This window comes from Terrapene carolina, unplaced genomic scaffold (assembly GCF_002925995.2).
Source record: "Terrapene carolina triunguis isolate 2854851 unplaced genomic scaffold, T_m_triunguis-2.0 Scaffold131, whole genome shotgun sequence".
In the NCBI taxonomy this organism is placed as follows: domain Eukaryota; kingdom Metazoa; phylum Chordata; order Testudines; family Emydidae; genus Terrapene; species Terrapene triunguis.
In genome coordinates this window covers 16641300-16659479 of record NW_020664482.1, presented here as the reverse complement: position 1 = coordinate 16659479, position 18180 = coordinate 16641300, and the positions used below count along the sequence as shown (strand labels likewise).

The window sequence follows — 18180 nt, the reverse complement described above, 5'->3', positions numbered from 1 at the left end:
TTAGACCAGGAAATTGTTACAGGAGGCCTTGCTGAGAGGGAAGAGGCAGAGGAAATTTCAATGGGTTATAATACAGGATGAACAGTTCCCCAGGGGTTGTTTGGAAAACGTTTGTAGCAGTTGGAAGATCTTCCTCTCAGACCTACTTAACAGTGTGGGACTTGCCAGCACACCTTCTGTGTTCTGTCTCCTAACATGTCACCAAGAGTGTTATGAAGTTCCCAACTGTGAAATAGCAGCTACAACAAGCTAATAAACAAGATATAAAAATATCACATTCGGGATTCACTGTTGCCAATATGATATGGTCCAAAGTCAGACATTTCTCTGGTTGGCAGTGGTATAGAATCATAGAAGTATAGGACTGGAAGGGATCTCAAGAGGTCATCTAGTCCATTTCAACCCCACCCCCATGCTGAGGCAGGACCAAGTATATTTAGACCATCCCTGACAGTCATATGTCTAACCTGTTTTTAAAAACCTCTAGTGACAAGGACTCCACAATCTCCCTCGATAACCTGTTCCAGTACTTAACTATCCTTATAGTTAGAACATTTTTCTTACTCTCTAACCTAAATCTCCCTCGCTGCAGATTAAGCCCATTCCATCATGTTGTACCTTCAGTGGACATGGAGAATAATTGGTCACCATCCTCTTTATAACAGCCTTTGACATATTTGAAGACTGTTATCAGGTCCCCTCTTAGTCTTGTCTCAAGACTAAACATGCCCAGCTTTTTTAACCTTTCCTCAGAGGTCAGGTTTTCTTAACATTTTATCGCTTTTGTTGCTCTATCCAGTTTGTCCACATCTCTCTCAATGTATGGTGCCGAGAACTGGACATGGTATTCCAGCTAAGGCCTCTGTTATCTCAATTAGACTTTTTTTTGCACCTGCATCACATTGTTGACTCGTATTCAATTTGTGATTCACTATAAGACCTGAATCCTCTTCTGCCGTACTACTGCCTAGCTAGGTACTACCTATTTTGTAACTTTGCACATGATTTTTTCCTTACTAAATGGAGTACTTTGCATTTGTCTTTATTAAATTTCATCCTGTTGATTGCAGACTAATTCTTCAATTTAAGATGATTTTTAATTCTAATACTGTCCTCAAAAGTGCTTGAAACCCCTCCCAGCTTAGTGTCACCATCCACAAATTTTATAAGCAGTCTCCTCTCCCTTATCCAAATAATTAATGAAAGTATTGAACAATGCCAGACCCAAGACTGACCCCTGAGCGATCCCACCATATACACCTTCCCAGTTTCACAGCGAACCATTAACTACTCTGAGGATGATCTTTCCACCAATTGTGCATCCACCTTTAGTAATTTCATCTCAACCACATTTCCCTAGTTTATTTATGAGAATGTCATGTGAGACTGTGTCAAAAGCCTTAGTAATATCTACTGCTTCCCCCTGTGCACTAAGCCAGTAGCCCAGTCAAAGAGGGCAATTAGGTTGGTTTGGCATGATTTGTTCCTGACAAATCCATGTTGGCTATTACTTATCACCCTATTATCCTCTGATGCTTACAAATTGATTATTGCTTGAACTTAAAGCCAAGTGCTAGGTAAATGAGAATTGCCAGAGTAATTGAATTGGAATTAAATGTACACATTCTTACAGTATCAAAAACTTGATTTCTATATGAAAGAAATGTAAGCCAGAGTAGCTCTGGATCGCTACCAGATAGAATGCCCCAGGATACAGTAATATTCTGAATGAGTCCTAAAATATCTTGGTTCATTCACATTCATATTTTGATGCATCTTTAAAGTATAGTTTTAAGGGAGGCTTTTGGAGAAATTGGGCTTGTGCCTTATTTTGCTGCTTCATTGTTATCTGTTTATCATTTTATCTCACACTAGCACCCAGAGGCCCCAGTTTGGATTGGGTCCCAGTTGTCTTGGGCACTGTGCAAACATACAGAGGCAGTCCTTGCCCAAAATGTTCATGTTATATGGCCCAATCCCGCAGACACTAAGCACGTTTTAACTTTAAGCAAATGGGTAATTCTGTTGACTTCAATGGGGCTACTACTTGTGTGCTTAAAATTACATGTGTGTAAAGTGTTTGCAGGGTATGAGCTTAAACAGAGGAATCAAATGGCGGGTAGTGGAAAGGGATATAATATAAAGGTAAACATGATGAATGGTGATGACAGACATATAATATGTAAAAAAAAAAAAGGCACAAAAGAGTTTTTTAAACTTTTTTTTTTTTTTTTTTATTTTTTCCTTTTTAAATATCAGGAATGTCAAGTCTGGTGTTCACTAGTTTTGCTCCAAGACCTGGGGCCTCCGCATGTATGCATTCTGAAGTCTTAGGAGTCAATTAAACTAGGGTTGTTAAAAATTTAACAACAGCATCCTTTCTCCAAAATGTTCATTAAGCATTGGTGTTAATACACATTTAACAACACCAAAAGGTTTTCAACAGTCTGATTTTAAAAATCCCTTGTCTTATTAGCAGAGCTTTCAGTCTCTTGAAACCTTGTGATACCATCATTTCACTAGTGCTTCCAAGGTAGACAAGCGATGAATTGCTGGTCTAAAACAAGCAAAAAACACAAACCTCCTTCCCCTACTCCCTCCCCCCCACACATACACTCACAACTAATTCCTTTTAAAAACACAATTTTTAAGGCCTTCTTTATGATCAAAAAAAGGCAAGAAAGGTATGAGCCCAATATAATTTTTCTTTGCAAGTTGCGTTTAAGGGACTTCTGACTTTGGGCACTTAAATTGACTTTGGCCTGACATTCACAGTCTCAGCAGTGGAACAGTAAGTGTTCAGGGTGCACAGCACTCCTCCGGATTGGACCCCCAATGAAGGACTAGATTACATTTAAATATTCTTGGATGTAATAGAAATCTCTTCTGCAGCTCTTGCCATGATCATCTCCTTCTTGTTCTTTCTAAGGCACTAGCTATGGTATCTCCGTGGACTGGATGGACTCCACACAGGAGGAAGTGGCCTTTTGGCAGGAAATGATGTCAGCCTCCAATGAATGGATTGAAGGATCGCTGCCGCTGCGCTCACTGGCAGGGAGGAGGAAACTGAAATGAAACTTCTGTTGTACAATTAAAACTATGAGCATATTCATTAGAATTGGGAAGCTCCCCGTGACCAGGGAATGGAGCCCTCCCCTACCTGCACAGGTGTCAGGTTAATTAGATAATGATTGCATTGTGCTTTAAAGATGGTAGGTGCTAAGTGGTGTTAATCCCCCAGTAGAGGATTTAGAAGATGCTAAACTGATGCTATGCTTGATCTTAGCAAGAGGCCAATGGTTACTTTTGTTAATCATTTATATACTCTACCTTAGATTTCATTAGACTCTCAGTACATTGGCAGGGAAGAAGTGTAAATATTTTTTTTTTTAATACAGGGTTTATTTTGTTACTGGATTTTTGTGCTGTTTTTCTGTGCAGTGAGACAGCTGTAATAAAGCTGCAGCTTGGCATTATCCATATTCCCTTTCACGTGGCACGCTTCATACTGGCTGCAGGATTGCAAGCATCATCTCAAAATGAGACCTTTCCATCTGTCACTGATAATGTGGCAATGACCCAGAGGAAAAATCCACTTTAGATTGCTTTGAGATCCAAGGTGAACCTGCAGAAAGAGGACTGTTTGGAGCAGACAATGTAGCAACATGACTAAGATATCAGAGAAGAATTCAGTAAATTTAATTCCATACTGTTTTTATTTGGAAACGAGGAATGATGGTCTTTCAGCTAATGTACCAGCCCAGTAGATACAGGTTCTATTCCCAACCCTGCCACAAACTTCCTCTGTGACCTTGGGCAAGTCACTTAAAGGAAAACTGCAGTGGAATATAAATTAGTTTGCACTCAGCCAAATACAAAATATGATTAAATTGCTGCTGGGCCAAATCCGTTCTTTCAAATGCCTTGTGTATATAAAACATTAAGTATGAAATTAAGATGTGTAGCAAGCAGCCTTTCTGTCAGACTCATGAGGTGTATCAAGAAAGGTCAAAACTGCAGCCAAGGAGAGGAGGGAGATTTTTGGAACTGATGGGAAAGGTAAGTATTCCATGACTGTACATACTGCACCAAAGTAACAAGTTACATAGTAAAAAGAGCTGGTGAAATCTCCCACTGCTCCCTGCACCTCTGGCTACTTCTTTGATCTTCCTTTCTCTCGACTGATGTCAACAAGTTGCGGTCTGTGTTGGAGTTATCATTAAATAGCAGCTTTTGGGGATTTTGCATCTATCCAGTGCATATCAGTAGAGATTTTGCAACAATTTTAAATGCAGCTTTGTAATTTCTTCTTTAAATGTACATACTCTGATTAAATAGAATGATTTCCCTCAGGTACCAAATGATCTCCTTATACCTATCGTTAGTATGGTCTGAGTAATCCTATATATACAAAATAAAATAGAGGCAATGCCACTAAACAGAATCATACTTGCCTAGTCCAGAGTGGTTACTCTTGGAGAAATTTCTTCTCTAGGTATCTGACCTTTAAAAGCAATTTGCAAGGCTGAGTAGAGCTGGTTGAGAAATGTGGGGGGAAATCACGAAAACCGTTGAAGTTTGTTTTCCTTTTGAAGGGTTCAAAACTGATGCCTTTTTTGGGTTTTGTGGATTTCGTAATTTCCATTTTTTTTTTTAATTATTTGTTTACCAAAGCACCTGTCTTAGATTACCACAGACTTTCAGCTTACCAAAAAACAGGTCATAAGTAAGTGATAGAGAACATTTTTGATTAAGAATATCAAGACACTTTTTTTTCACAAACCCTGAAAAGTTAAGTTGATGTAGGTAGCTTTTTCATTAAATTCATTTTAGTAAAACAATCCTTTAACTTTTGACCAATGTTAGAAAAATGTTGGCCAACTGTAGTGTTGAAGCAGTAAGCAATAGCCCATAGGACAGTGGTCCCCAACCTTTTTCATCTGGCAGGTGCCAGGCGACGAGCCACGGAGGACCGTGGCAGCGGACGAGCATCCGCCGAAATGTCGCCGACAAGCAGCAGCATCCAGAGGCGTCGCCGCTGAAATGCTGCCGAAAATCAGCGGCATTTCGGCGGCGACGCCTCTGGATGCTGCTGCTTCTCGGCAGTGTTTCGGCGGATGCTCATCTGCCGGCCAGTACGCGGGCGCACTTAGACCCGCGTTGGGGACCCCTGCCATAGGAAAACAAGATCAAATGAAGAGAAAGAGATACTAAAGATTGTCTGAGTCGCAATCTGGTTCACTTCGCTCACACAAATTATCCCATTGACTATCTCTGAAGTGTGAACAAAAGGAGCTAGATTGGCCCCATGGTTGGGACTGGCTCAATTTAAAATCTTAACTTTACTACCCTGAGTAGCCTTGTTGGTTTCAATGAAGTTACTCAGAGTGGATTCAGGTACTTTTACATTGAGTAATGCTTTACTCCATGGATAGTGCTATCAGAGTTGAGAGGATTACTCCTTGGCTAAGGTGCTACTAAACCCGAGTAAGGGTATGAACATCTGGCCTATAACATACTGATTTTCTGCTTACATAGGAGCAGATTCTGATACTCTTATTGTTTGAATAGTGCCTTACTCTGAGTGGTCCCACTGACTTCTGTGGGACTATCTGTGGAGTGAAGTGCTATTTATTGTCAATAATGGGTATTAACATTTTGGGCCATAATGTAAATACATACTTGTTTTTTCCTTTCAGTGATTTACAGTGTTTGTACATTTGTGATGAATGTGCCAAAACCGCTGTTTACACACACATGAACTTTTCAAATTACTTTTTAAGTATTTATTTCATATTCGTATTAGCTCTACATCCAAGATTCAGTTCTTTCCTAATATGGTGCCAACAAAGTGAAATAATCATTGTTACAGGGCCAAGTTCATCCCTGGTGTCAAAGTTTGGATGAGTTTGGCCCAAGATATTGTGATCTATATATTTTTTGTTTTTGTTTTTTAAGGTTTTTTAAGGTTTTTTAAGGTTGCATTGGTTTTTGGGTGGTGGTTGTTTTGTTTTTTGTAAATTAAGCCCTGATTAATTTCAGAAGCTTTTTGTATTTATTAGCACATCAGAGTAAAAGATTACACCGCCAGGCATAATACAGTGGTAGCATAGTCATGTGTAATGTAGGAGGTCATATCTGCTTCACTTAATAAACAGAAAGCACTTTATCAGCAAAAATGCAAGGCACTTTGTCACATGTCAGTGTCATACGTAGGAGTGGAGGAACCTGTAGCAAATAAAAGATTAATGGCCACTGGTATGTGTTTTACATTGACATTTGTAATCTGTGAATTCAACCTGTAAGAGGTAAAGTATCTATATGTTATAGGCTGCTGTAGCACAGGTCCATGTTGACATGTGCTGCAGATTAATTTGGCAATAATACAGTCAGAAGCCTTTTGATCTATTTATTATTTTTTTGGTATGATGGACTAAACAAACTCCCTTCAAAAGAGAGGGCTCTTCTTATACATAGTAAATATATTTAGGTCCATAATTCCCCTGGATATAAACATGCAGCTTCATTGAAGTCACGTGTGTCTTTGCATGCAGCTGAAACCGAAGTTATGGTCCTTAGGGCTAGATCCTGCAACCACTAATTACTGGTGGGACACAAGTAATCCTATAGTCTGGAGTAGGCCTACGGGTGTGGGTTACAGGATCTGGCCCTTTTTTAAAATGAAAAGGTTAATATCGTGACTAGAGCTGGGCAAATTCTGCAGGAAAAACTCCCCGTGACCCTTCTTCTGCACTCAAGAATGAACGTGCTTCTGCCTCTTTCGTATCTGCTTTTTGCAGATACCTTGCGAGTGAATTTACAAGCAGGAGTGTTTTGCTCAAGTAGCAAATTTTTAATTCACCAATAGCAAGATGTGCAGAGGAAGCCAGATTATAAGAAGTTTTGCTCCTCCAGTCAGGAAGCAGAAGCATACCATGTGACTTGTGTCTAATCAGACCTGCTCAGATTGTTAACCAACTACTTGGAACAAACAGGTCATGAACAATCTTTGGGCAAATTACCAGCAATAATTGGGTGAATAATCTTGAAGAGTATCCAGGGAATCACTTTCTGTACTTGGATAGGAAAAGTCAACATTTGTTGAGTAAAGTATTTGCCCAGCTCTAATCTTGACCAAGACTGAGAAAAGCAAAACTGATCTTATTGTGAAATTTATAAGCTGAAGAGAGAAATATTAGTAGACCCCCCCAACAACATAAATCTATGTAATAAGATGTGTTTAAAGAAGAAATATGGTATTTTGTGGGCTGGTTAAATAAACCAAAAGGAATTTGTAAAACTGACCTGTGTGTGAGAGAAACAAAATCAATAAACCACACTTCAGTTCCTGATAAGTGTATATTCAGTGTAGTTGTTCTTAGTTACTAACATCTCCCCTATTTATTTACATTTTTCCCATCTCTAAGGTATGTTAGTCATGTTTGTTTTTTGCAGGAGGATTGTTCCGTGTGTGTGTGTTATTCACAGTGGCAGCTGATGTCAAGAAGCTTGTCAGAAAGACACTGGGTCACTCGTTAAAATGTCACACTAAAATATATTTGCAAAGACATTGTAAGGTATGGGAAGTGGGTGTTACACTCAACATCAACCATTGGGCGTGATGTTCACCATTGCAGAGCAGCACCTTTTCCCACTGCAGCTAGTTCTATTTCATGAATGCCAGAAAAAAAGCACTAGAAGACAATTAGATCAGTGTAACAGAGATCTGGATTTTGACCCTTTCCTGCCAGTTTTCAGACACAGGGTTTTGACAGTGAGCCTGATTCTGGATCTTAGAGCCAGTAGCTCCATTGACGTTTACACCAGCATAAAAGTGGTGTGAGATCAGGCCCAACACAGTAAAGATTTCTCCTTCAAAAGTACCAAGCAGGCACAATTATACTGAATGATGGAACCATTTCTGAAACGGAGATTCCATCTATATGGGGTCTGGGCTCCTCCATGATTGCTCTTATATGTCTAGAAAGCACCAGGTCTCAGGGGCCTTGCCTGATGAAATTCATCCTAGGGTACTTAAGGAATTAATGGAAGCAATTATCTTTGAGAATTTTTGGAGGTGCTAGAGGACTGGAGAAGGGCAAACGTAGTACTTATCTTTAAAAAGGGGAACAAAGAGGACCCGGGAAATCATAGACCAGTAAGCCTAACTTCAATACCGGGAAAAGATACGAGAGCAAATTATTGAACAATCAATTGCTAAGCACCTAAAGGATAATAGGGTTATAAGGAATAGCCAGCATGCCTTTGTCAAAAACAAACCTTGCTAAACCAACCTAATTTCCATTTTTTGACAATGCTACTGCCTTAGTAAATGGGGGGGAAGAAGTAGATGTGATCATCTTGGTTTTAGTAAGGTTTTGATACAGTCCCACATGCCATTCCCATAAGCAGACAAGGGAAATGTGGTCTAGATTAAATTACTATAACATGGGTGCACAAAGACCAGTTCTCAATAGTTCACTCTCAAACTGGGAGGGTGTATATAGTGGGATCCCTCAGGGGTCAGTTCTGGGTCTGCTATTTGTTCAATATGTCCGTTAATGACTTGAATAAGAGAGAGGAGAATAGGCTTATAAAACTTGCAAATGACACCAAGGTGGGGGGGGTTGCAAGCACTTTGGGGAACAGGATTAGCACTCAAAACAAACTTGACAAATTGGAGAACTGGTCTGAAATCAACAAGATGAAATTCAACACAGACAAATGCCAAGAACTATGCTTAGGAAGGAAAAATCATATGCACAATTAGAAAACGGGGAATAACTGACTAGGCAAAGAAGAATCTGGGGGTTAGAGTGGATCACAGATTGGATAGGAGTTAATGTGATACAGCTGCAAAAAAGGCTACTCTCATTGTGGGGTGTATTAACAGGAGTGTTGCATGTAAGATATGGGATGTAATTGTCCTGCTCTCCTCAGCACGGGGTGAGGCATCAGCTGGAGTATTGTATCTAATTCTGCATGCAACACTTTAGGAAAGATGTGGACAAAGAATGCAAAAAAGGTTAGAAAACCTGATATATGAGGAAAGGTTAAAAAAAAATCTGTGCATGTTTAGTCTTGAGAAAAGAAGACTGAGGGGGAACCTGATAAGTCGTCAAATGTGCCAAAGGATGTTATAAAGGGGCAGGGGCTCATGCTACAGGGATAGCTCAGTGGTTTGAGCATTGGCCTGCTAAACCCAGGGTGGTGAGTTCAATCCTTGAGGGGGCCACTTAGGGATCTGGGGCAAAATCAGTACTTGGTCCTGCTAGTGAAGGCAGGGGGCTGGACTCGATGACCTTTCAAGGTCCCTTCCAGTTCTAGGAGACGGGATATCTCCATTAATTTTAATTTTTTTTTTAATTTTACAATGCCATTTGTAAAATGGAAACACATTAATAACACACAGCCACAAAACCCCCAATACTGTGTCGAACCAAGTAGTTGCGCTTCCGATAAAAGCGTAGCTGATGGAATAATCATGTGTTGTGTTTAGTCTCAGCCCAGGATTTCAAAACACATGCCAGCTGCATTGGCCCTTAGCCCATTGTAGGGCCCGTTCACAGCTCATCGCAACACTGCCGTTGACTTCAGTCGAACAAACGTGTAGCATCCCTAAGCTGACCTTGCAGGCTGCCAGCAAGCCAAAGTAGCGTTCCAGCTCTAAACAAGTGATTGATGGCACGTCTCAAAGGGGAAACCATAGAACCATTTTCTAACAACGTAAATAGCTAAAGGCAGGCTGCACGGAGAAAACTTGCTACACCCTCCCCTCCCTTCATTATTAATTCTTCCTGATGTGTGGGGTTTCTTTTATGTATGAAGAGATCCTGTGCTCTCACTGGAAAGACCTTCAGGGCTACAAGGGCATAATATTCCTGACGGAGGCTCTGCTCTTGGATTTAATCTGAGTTTTAGCTGGCCAGCTGGAATCCTTGAATGGGAAAACTGCCACGTAGACCAATCAGCCTGTGCCGTTTTGAACATAGTCTGAAATAAGGGACCCGACCGCACACCTGCAATACACTGAGCAATGGTTGGTAATTCATTTTCAGGGACATCAGTGTTTTGCTAGGGAGCCTGGGGCTCTTTTTGAGAAAACATACTGTGAGTCCTTCCTTTATTTGACTAATGGGGCTAGACTAAAATGTACGCTGCACACCGTATGGCAGGGCACCATACAATAAGTTCTAGTACTTTAACAAGAGACAGGGCCAAACTGACACCCTGTGTAATGCTACTGTGGTCAATCGCGTGATACCTGTCCTGGGACGGTGTGAGCCCTTCAGGCTCCAGGGCTGTCACCTTTAACCATCATAAAATGCGCTTTAAAAAAAAACCAGTAAGTTTAGTGGAGTCTGTGGGCTCAATTCTCAGTTGCTTTAGGGCGCCCTTGTACCTTTGTCTTCATACTTGTCAGTAAAGGCCCTGCAAACTGTTGGTGTCATCAAACTAATAATCCTCTTACCGTCTTCTTGCTGCTTCTGGCTATTACAATGGCAAGCAACAGTTGGCGCTTCTCGTGTACGAACATTTGCAGTTCTGTCTGTACTATAATCGGTCTTGGCTTCACAGCTGCCAGGATGTGTCTAATTTAGCAGGGGATTTACTTGTGTAATGAGCTAATAAATTGTCTGTTGCAGATAGTTAATTTTAATCAAATCCATCACATTGATCTATTTGTCTATAATGCACCAGCAGTGGGTCGGTCAGTATCTACACAGGGCCCGATTCTGCTGTGATTTGCACCAGTGTACACCAGGACGAAATCCCATGGAGTTTAGTGTATGTGAAAGGAGAATCAGGGTCCAAATTCAGAGCCAGTGTAAGGTGCAGCTTGAGCAGCCTGACTGCTTAGTGGGTGTCATCCGAGTGGGTGTAACTGACTATCCAAGGCAGTGGCGAATCAGCCCTCAAAGCGTATAGACTCACCACGGCTTCTCCCTGTAGACCCGACTCTACTCTCTCAGCAGCGTGAATCAGGTGGTAACTCCAGGAAGACAATGGAGTTACATTGGTGAAAAAGAGATCAAAAGCACGTCCTGTGTTTCCCGGTTGTGGAATCTGGTTATTCTAGTCCTTAGACTGGTGAAAGCTACATTTAATTATAAAGTTGCACTTTTCCAGACAGCGTTGTGAGCAGAGGGGCAGGGTGCCGTGTTGTGAGGCTCATGCACAAACAGCGCTGCAGTAACGTATGCTTGATTGATTTTATTTTTTAGTATCCTTGGAAACCAAAAGGGCATTAAAATTGCATGGAGTATACGGTGCTGAGCAGGGTTTTATGTATTCCTGTGGTAGTTCTGCCATCAGACTGGAGATGGCTTAAATCTCCAGCTGCCAATTAGTGGGTGTAAAAAGCACTGGCTGTTTATGAGGGCCATAAATCATGGCTAAATGGTACAATATTTGGAGCAAAGGGCCCTAGTAAATATCAGTGTTGAGGTCCTGGCTGGGGCTTTGGCCTTTAGCCATCACTGCCCATGGGTCAATAGCGCCTCTGCGTGCGGTGACAGGGTTTTACCGCACTGCCACAATGTGCCGTGTTGTAACGGAGACAAAGACAGTGGTTTCCTTCTAAAAGGAACCTCCCATTTCAAACAATCACAGCACTACCAACAGTGCTGATGGTGGCACTGCCCTTTCGGTGAGAGACATGTTCTCATTGCTCCAGAGGCACATAGTGATAGTGGCCAATCAAGTCACAACACCGTAGTACCATGAGGATAACATGTCCCCACTGAAGCAAAACTCTCCTTTCAAGGGAGCCAGGATTTCACTGCCAGCTTTTTTGACCAGGGTGATTAAATTTGTGCGCTTCCCTCAGAATGGATCCCATCTCTGCTGTCAAAGGCCCCAACCCATGAACCTTTACTCACTTGAGTGATCCCACCGGAGTAAGCACTAACCGCAGGAGCGGACACCATGAATGCTCCTTTAGGGCTAGCCCTGGGGAGAGGCCCTCCCTCCGCCCCAGCATTCACTGGAGTCCAGACACCACCCGCAAATGTTTTTAGTGTAATTAACAAACTTAAAAGCAAAGTGATATAAAAACCCTGGCTGCTCTTTGCTGTTCCCCTCGTTTCCATAGCTCTCCTAGCACAGGTCTGCCTAGAGTGTCTGATGTCAGTGTGGAGTCTCCCTGCATCCTTGTGTTTATGCTCAAATTTCTGCGAAAAAAATATAAACCCTGTTTTTCCAGTGCGCTTTTTAAAAAGTGCCTCATCAATCAAGTTTTAGCCATTTAGCAGCGGCACTTAATTATAATTCTGTCTTTTTATTAATCAACCATTTCAATTAATTTTCAAACCACTTCCAAATACTGTAGCAAATGTTATTAAACAAAAGCATTAAACTCAGAAGTTAGTGTCTCAGCAGCAGCATCAAGTGATCGCAGATCATGGGTTCTCAGGCTGGAGACTGTGACTCCCAGGGCATCACAAACAGGTTTTGGGGGCAGGGAGAGGGGGTCATGCCACCCTCCTATTCTCGCTGGCTAGATGTTGTATTATGGGGGGGTCACAGAATGGAAAAGCTTAAGAAACACTGTAGCTGCTCATGCCGTGAATCATAAGGTTCTGAGCCTGCAAAGCTATATGCACCTCTTTGTTTCTGCTCCCTGGAGTAGGCCCTTTGAAGACCATGGACCTACTCATGTGACAGAGGTATGCATGTGTGAAAGTGTTCCCAGGATCAGCTATCCCTTGCTCTGCCTCACCTAGAAAAACCAGCTTCATTTCAGAAAATGGGTGTTTCCCATTAGCACGCGCCACAGGAAGAGTAACACAGGCACCAATTCTGGCCATTGCGTGAGCTAACTTGCAGCTCAACAGTGTCTGGGGAAGAGACAGCAAGTTATCTATAGAACGGTGGGGACACGCTTGTTGCACTCATTGAAGGGCGTATAGTGTTCCTAAATCGGAGAGACTTCTCCTTTGCCATAGGGCTGCGATGGCTGAGGAGAATTGCTACAGCACAGCTGCTTGCCAACCTCACAGCAAGCCATCTGAGCGACAAGGTGGGTGAGGTAATATCTATTGGACCATCTTCTGTTGGTGAGAGAGACAGGCTTTCGAGCTTACATAGAGCTCTTCCTCTTCATCTTCTTCTTGAGACCTGAAGAAGAGCTCTGTGTGGCTTGAAAGCTTGTCTCTCTCATCAGCGGAAGTTGGTCCAATAAATGCTATTACCTCACCCACTTTGTCTCTCTAATATCCTGGGCCCAACATGGCTACAACACTGCACAGTAGCAGCAAGAGATGTTCAGAATGGGCCTGCTTACATTTTCAGCACAAATACCTTCCTTGTAAACATGTTCCCATAGCACTTACCATGTATCACCTCCGCAGGAAAATCTGGACTCTCCAGAGCACTTTTGCCAGCTGTTTGGTTCTCTGGAACTCTGGTAGTTGAGCGGTGGCACCCAGTGCTGGCACATGGTTGGACACTCGCAGGATGAGTGTGCTTAATGATGAGACAAGAGTCAAAGCAGAGGCTTCCACTGCTGGGAGGTTGGGGGATTTATTTGGTTGCAATGAGAAATGTTCATTTGGGGTAGGGGAGGGAGGGCATTTTCATTTACAGGAGAGTAGTGGGCCCCCTTGTTATGCCCCGTGTTGGTTCTCTCTTGTGAGCAGGAAAGTTCGCTTCTTATTTACTTGTAAGATGTCTTCTGCATCTGTGGTGCCCCAGATCTGTTCTTGCTCCCATGAAGGCCAAAGAGAGCAGGATTGGGGCCTGAGTGGACAGGCAGTTCTGGGGTGGTCCCTGTGCCAAAAGGAACCCTTAGCCCCTGTCCCCTGAGAGCAGTTTGAGACAAGCAATGCACCCCCAGCAGCTGAAAGCTGCTGCTGAAATGGCAGAGCGTTGTGACTCTTGTGAAGGCCCCTCCTTGTTCACAGCAAGAATACTGCAAGACAGCAAATGTGCATTTTTCCCCGCTGCCTTTACCATTTGGCTCAGCCCCTGCCCCTCTGCTGCACTGAGTCACGCCCAGAGGCAACGGGGCTGGGTTTTCAGACAGGCTCGTTGTTTGTAGACTGGGTAACTTTACAACAAGCGTAGCCTGAAGATGTCTGCGGGCACCAGATGCAGTGTGGGACGTAGAGACGCCTGCCGCTTCATTACAGCCTCTCTCAGGGCTACACCGAATAGCAATGCATATCACTGCCCCATCGCGGCCAGGTCTCCACCACAGTGCAATAGCAGGGCCAGCAACAAAGGAGCCATCGGCCAAGGCGCTCTGTGCAGCTATGTACCAGCTGATCAAACGCTTCCACCCACTATACTGCAATGAGCGGCAGAGTTGGCTGAATTTTGAAATGGGAGGGAGACTGGCCCCGGGGGGCAGGCTGTTCAGTCAGCAGCGTCGGAGGCTATCAGGCTGTTGGGGAGCATTGTCCAGGAGCTCCAGTTCATGGCCAGCAAAGGTGCCCAGTGAGCAGAGTGAAGAGCAAATACAACCCCCAGTGGTTGGCGTTTACCCCGTTGCATGGCCAAGGAGCGAAAGGATTTACACACACGCCCTTCAATGACTGGCTAGTTAGTCACAATTCACTTGTGCTATTTTCAGTCGTCAGTTGATTCATCTCATTAGTGTTGGGCGAGGCAGAGGAAAACTCACTCAGCTCTCAGTGCAGGAGTGATTCCCAGTGTCCTACCTGCCTGCCACAGAGCGCAGGGGCTGTGTATGTGTGTGTGGGGGGGGGGGCAGGGGGGGCACAGAAAACTGTCAGCTTCATGTCACAGCGTTTCCTCTGCATAGGCCCCTCAGGGACGAAGTTTGGGGCCCAGCGAGGAGCCTGAGCGGGCAGCCTCCAAACCCAATGCATGCCAGGCTTCGGCAGGAAAAGGAATGATTCAGCCCTGCCGTGCACCAGCCCCTCTGTAGAGATGGCAGCTCGTGCACAACTCCCTCAGCCCGGCTCCCGTGAAAAGACCCCTCCCCAAAGGCGGTACAGGCCCGGGGCTTGTGTTAGGCCTGCCTGGCACAGTGTTAACTCCTGTGGGGATATCCATTGGGATCAGAGTAGCGCAGGCCCTGCCCCTGGAGCAGAGGGGCATGTGCAGGATCTGGGGGAAGGAGATTATGCCATGGAACTACTGTTCCCCTCCCCTCTGTACCCCCCCACCCCCGACACACTCAGTTCCAAGGCACTAGGAGTGCAGGGCAGCTGCAGCAAGAGGGCAGCTGGTAGAACCCTGCGCAGGAAGGCAGAACTCCTCTACCATACGTACAGGTGTTAGCACTTTACAGACAGATGCAGAGTAATTCCTGCAAACTCCTGCTGGCAGGGGCATCTTGCCCAGAAGATAGCTAGCTAGGCCCTGCCACAGTAGGGAAGAACAGACGATAGCACGTCTTGCTGTAGGAGATAAGGCAAGTCCTGCTAGCGCACTCTGGTTTTGTTTCCTTATCTGCAAAATGGGGATAATAAAGCAATCTATGTGTGAAAAATGCAGTGTAAGAGTTAAGGATTAGGGCGGAAAGTTTCAGCGGTGCCTATGGGCTTCGGAGGTTCGCTTCCCATTGTAATTGACGTTACGTGTTTAAACTGGCTTTGAAACTATCTAGCTATCAGTGCTTCCTTTCACTAAAGTGCGGCTGCCTCTGGAGTGGCACAGCAATTCAGTGCACAGCAACACGAGCCCAGCACAGATTTGAAATGGGGCTAGAAATGCATTTTAAAAGCCCTCTGCCTGCAAAATACACTTAAAGCCTCAGCCATCAGTATGACAATAACAGCAGTCATGCTGCAGAGTAGACAGAAAAAGGGCCTCTCCTCAGGCCCTTGGCTTTTCCTGTCTTAAAACAAGTTTCTGAGTAAGGCAGGTCCTCTGTAGTCTAAAGACACTCTCAGCAAACAAATGTATGTTTTAGCTACATCCAGGCCTACAATGACTACATGGTAAGCCCCGTCCACCTGGCAGAGGGGCCTTGACCCTAGGCTGCACTACATAACTGTTCAGCTCTGCCAGCACTGGAGTGGTCCTGCGAGGGGTTAACTGTCAGCCCAATTCTGAGGCTAACATCAGTTAGTTTGAGCCAAATGCTGGCCTTGTTTCTACCCTTTGATTTCAGGGGGCTGCCAGGGCAAAAGTGAGGGAAGGAGCTAGACCCTTTTTTGCCAATATGCTAAGCTGGTGTCACGAATTTGGCTTGAGGCCATTTTCAAAGCTGGCATGAGGCTTTCCAGGCTTGCGTTAAAGAGACAGCGTGTGGGACATGAAGGGCGCTAGCAAGGAACCCTGAATCGCACTGGCTGCTAGCTTATTGCCAAAGGTTTCTCCAGGTGTGCTGATGTGAATGGTGCCTCAGGGCAGCCTTGAAACTTTCTGCCATAGGCTGAACTATGCAGTTCACAAATCTTCTGCTGACCTTTAGAACAGCATTTTTTTAAAAGAACTCCTTCAGTACTCTATCATTACAGCAATGAGAAAGAGTCCACAGATCATTGATACGCTATGTGGCATTGTTAAGATCTCTCCTGTCCATTTATGCTCTCTGCAGATTACTGACCCGACTGAAAACGTTCACATCCTCTAGCTAGCTAGTCCGAGTAGGTATTTTGCACACTTTTGTTTCTTTTAGGCACCAGCTTTATCACTTTCCAAAATTGCCGCAGAACAAAATTTCTCGGAGGCTCTCATTCTCTTCTGCTTTCTCAGTTGCTACTAATTAACATCTGGGCTGCCTAGCCATGCCGTTTATGGTCATCTGTATTCATGTGTCTGAAGGAAATAAAAATAAGGATATTTCCTATGACCCTACTGGCTTGTCTGGTGGGAAATACAGGCCCTGATGCTCAGGGAATTCCTCGGGATTCAGTCCCACCACGTTGAAGAAAACCACACTGGAGCTCAGTGATCAGACTGTGAACTCAGCCCTGGCTCACATACCTGGCTCTTTTGCAGTTACCTGCCACACCCACGATACCAGGCCTGGGGACTCTTTGTTAGCTTCACCCACCTTCACATTTATGCCTCTTTCTAGTGGAGCATCCTCCCAGTCCCAGTTCATGATGCCACCTCCTCCTTCTTCATAGCTCTCCTAGGTACATTTCTTCTTGTGTCACCTACAGAAAATAAGTTAATACAGGCACACGCTAGCAACCTTGGAGCTGTCCATTTGCCTGCAGCTGAGTAACCAAGTGGTTTTATTATTGTAACCCTTGCCGTACTCATCCCTTCTCTTTTGTTTGCCATGTCCTTCAGCTGCTGTGCACTAGGAATCCTGTAAGGACAGAGGCAAGGTCTTTGTCTTTTAGAAATGCTTTAAAGTGGCTAATACACGCTGAAGTGCTCTAAAATAATGACTAATAATAACTGTAACATTAGATTCACTAGCCTTCTGTAATGTCCAAATGTAAGACACACATGGGGGTGAGGGGGAGGAGTGTGAAAAAATAGTGATAAACAGCGAGATCTGTTGTGAGGCTTAATTCACATTTGCAAAATGCTTTGAAATTGTTGGGTAAAATACAATTGATAGGTGCCAAGTATTACTGTTAACAATGCTCTGGTTAATTTAAAGCTAACCTTGATTAAAGTTTTTAATATCACGCTGTTGCCCTATTTCTGTAGCTACTTGAAGCATCCTTTCCCTCCATTCCCAAGATATTACTGAAATGAGAACTTCCTGGGTAAATATTTTAAATTAATAAATTATATATTTAAAGTCCATTAAAAATCGCTTGACATTTTTTACAGGAATAAAAACACTAAAGTAAGTATCCTGGTAAAATTCCAAGTTAGGAAATTCACATCTGCCTAAATAAATGCCCTTGCAGTGTCACCTGGATACAGTTGTTCTTCATTTATTATTTATTACCAGGTCAGTGGTTAGAGTTAGTAGAAATTTTTTGAACAAAACCAAATCTTTTTGTTCCAAAAATGTCCCTTTTTCTTAATCAAAACTATCCAACAATTGCCCACACTTTTAACATTTGAATTTTTCATGATTCGCTACATTAAAAATTTCAATCAACATTTTTGGTGTCATTTTCAGCATACTGTTTTTCCATTTTAAAGAGTTCAGTCAAGTTCAACGAGCCATTGTACTAGGTACCAACACCGGAATGAAAGATAGTCTCCGCCCTGAGTTTATAATCTAATTAGCTTGTCCTACATGGCTCTGATGTATGATGCAGCTATGTGGTGTTAAAGAGCTGCCATGTT

General features: G+C 43.5%; 1 protein-coding gene across 1 annotated transcript in view; it reads left to right on the top strand.

Moving 5' to 3' along the window:
• LOC112108479 (synaptotagmin-like protein 4) overlaps positions 1-4948 on the top strand; it is a 64500-nt gene extending 59552 nt beyond the window's left edge. The window contains exon 17 of the mRNA XM_024202626.2: positions 2930-4948. Coding sequence (XP_024058394.2) covers positions 2930-3075 — 146 coding nt within the window. The 3' untranslated portion in view covers positions 3076-4948. The remainder of the gene's footprint in view (positions 1-2929) is intronic.
• The last annotated feature ends 13232 nt before the right edge of the window (positions 4949-18180 follow it).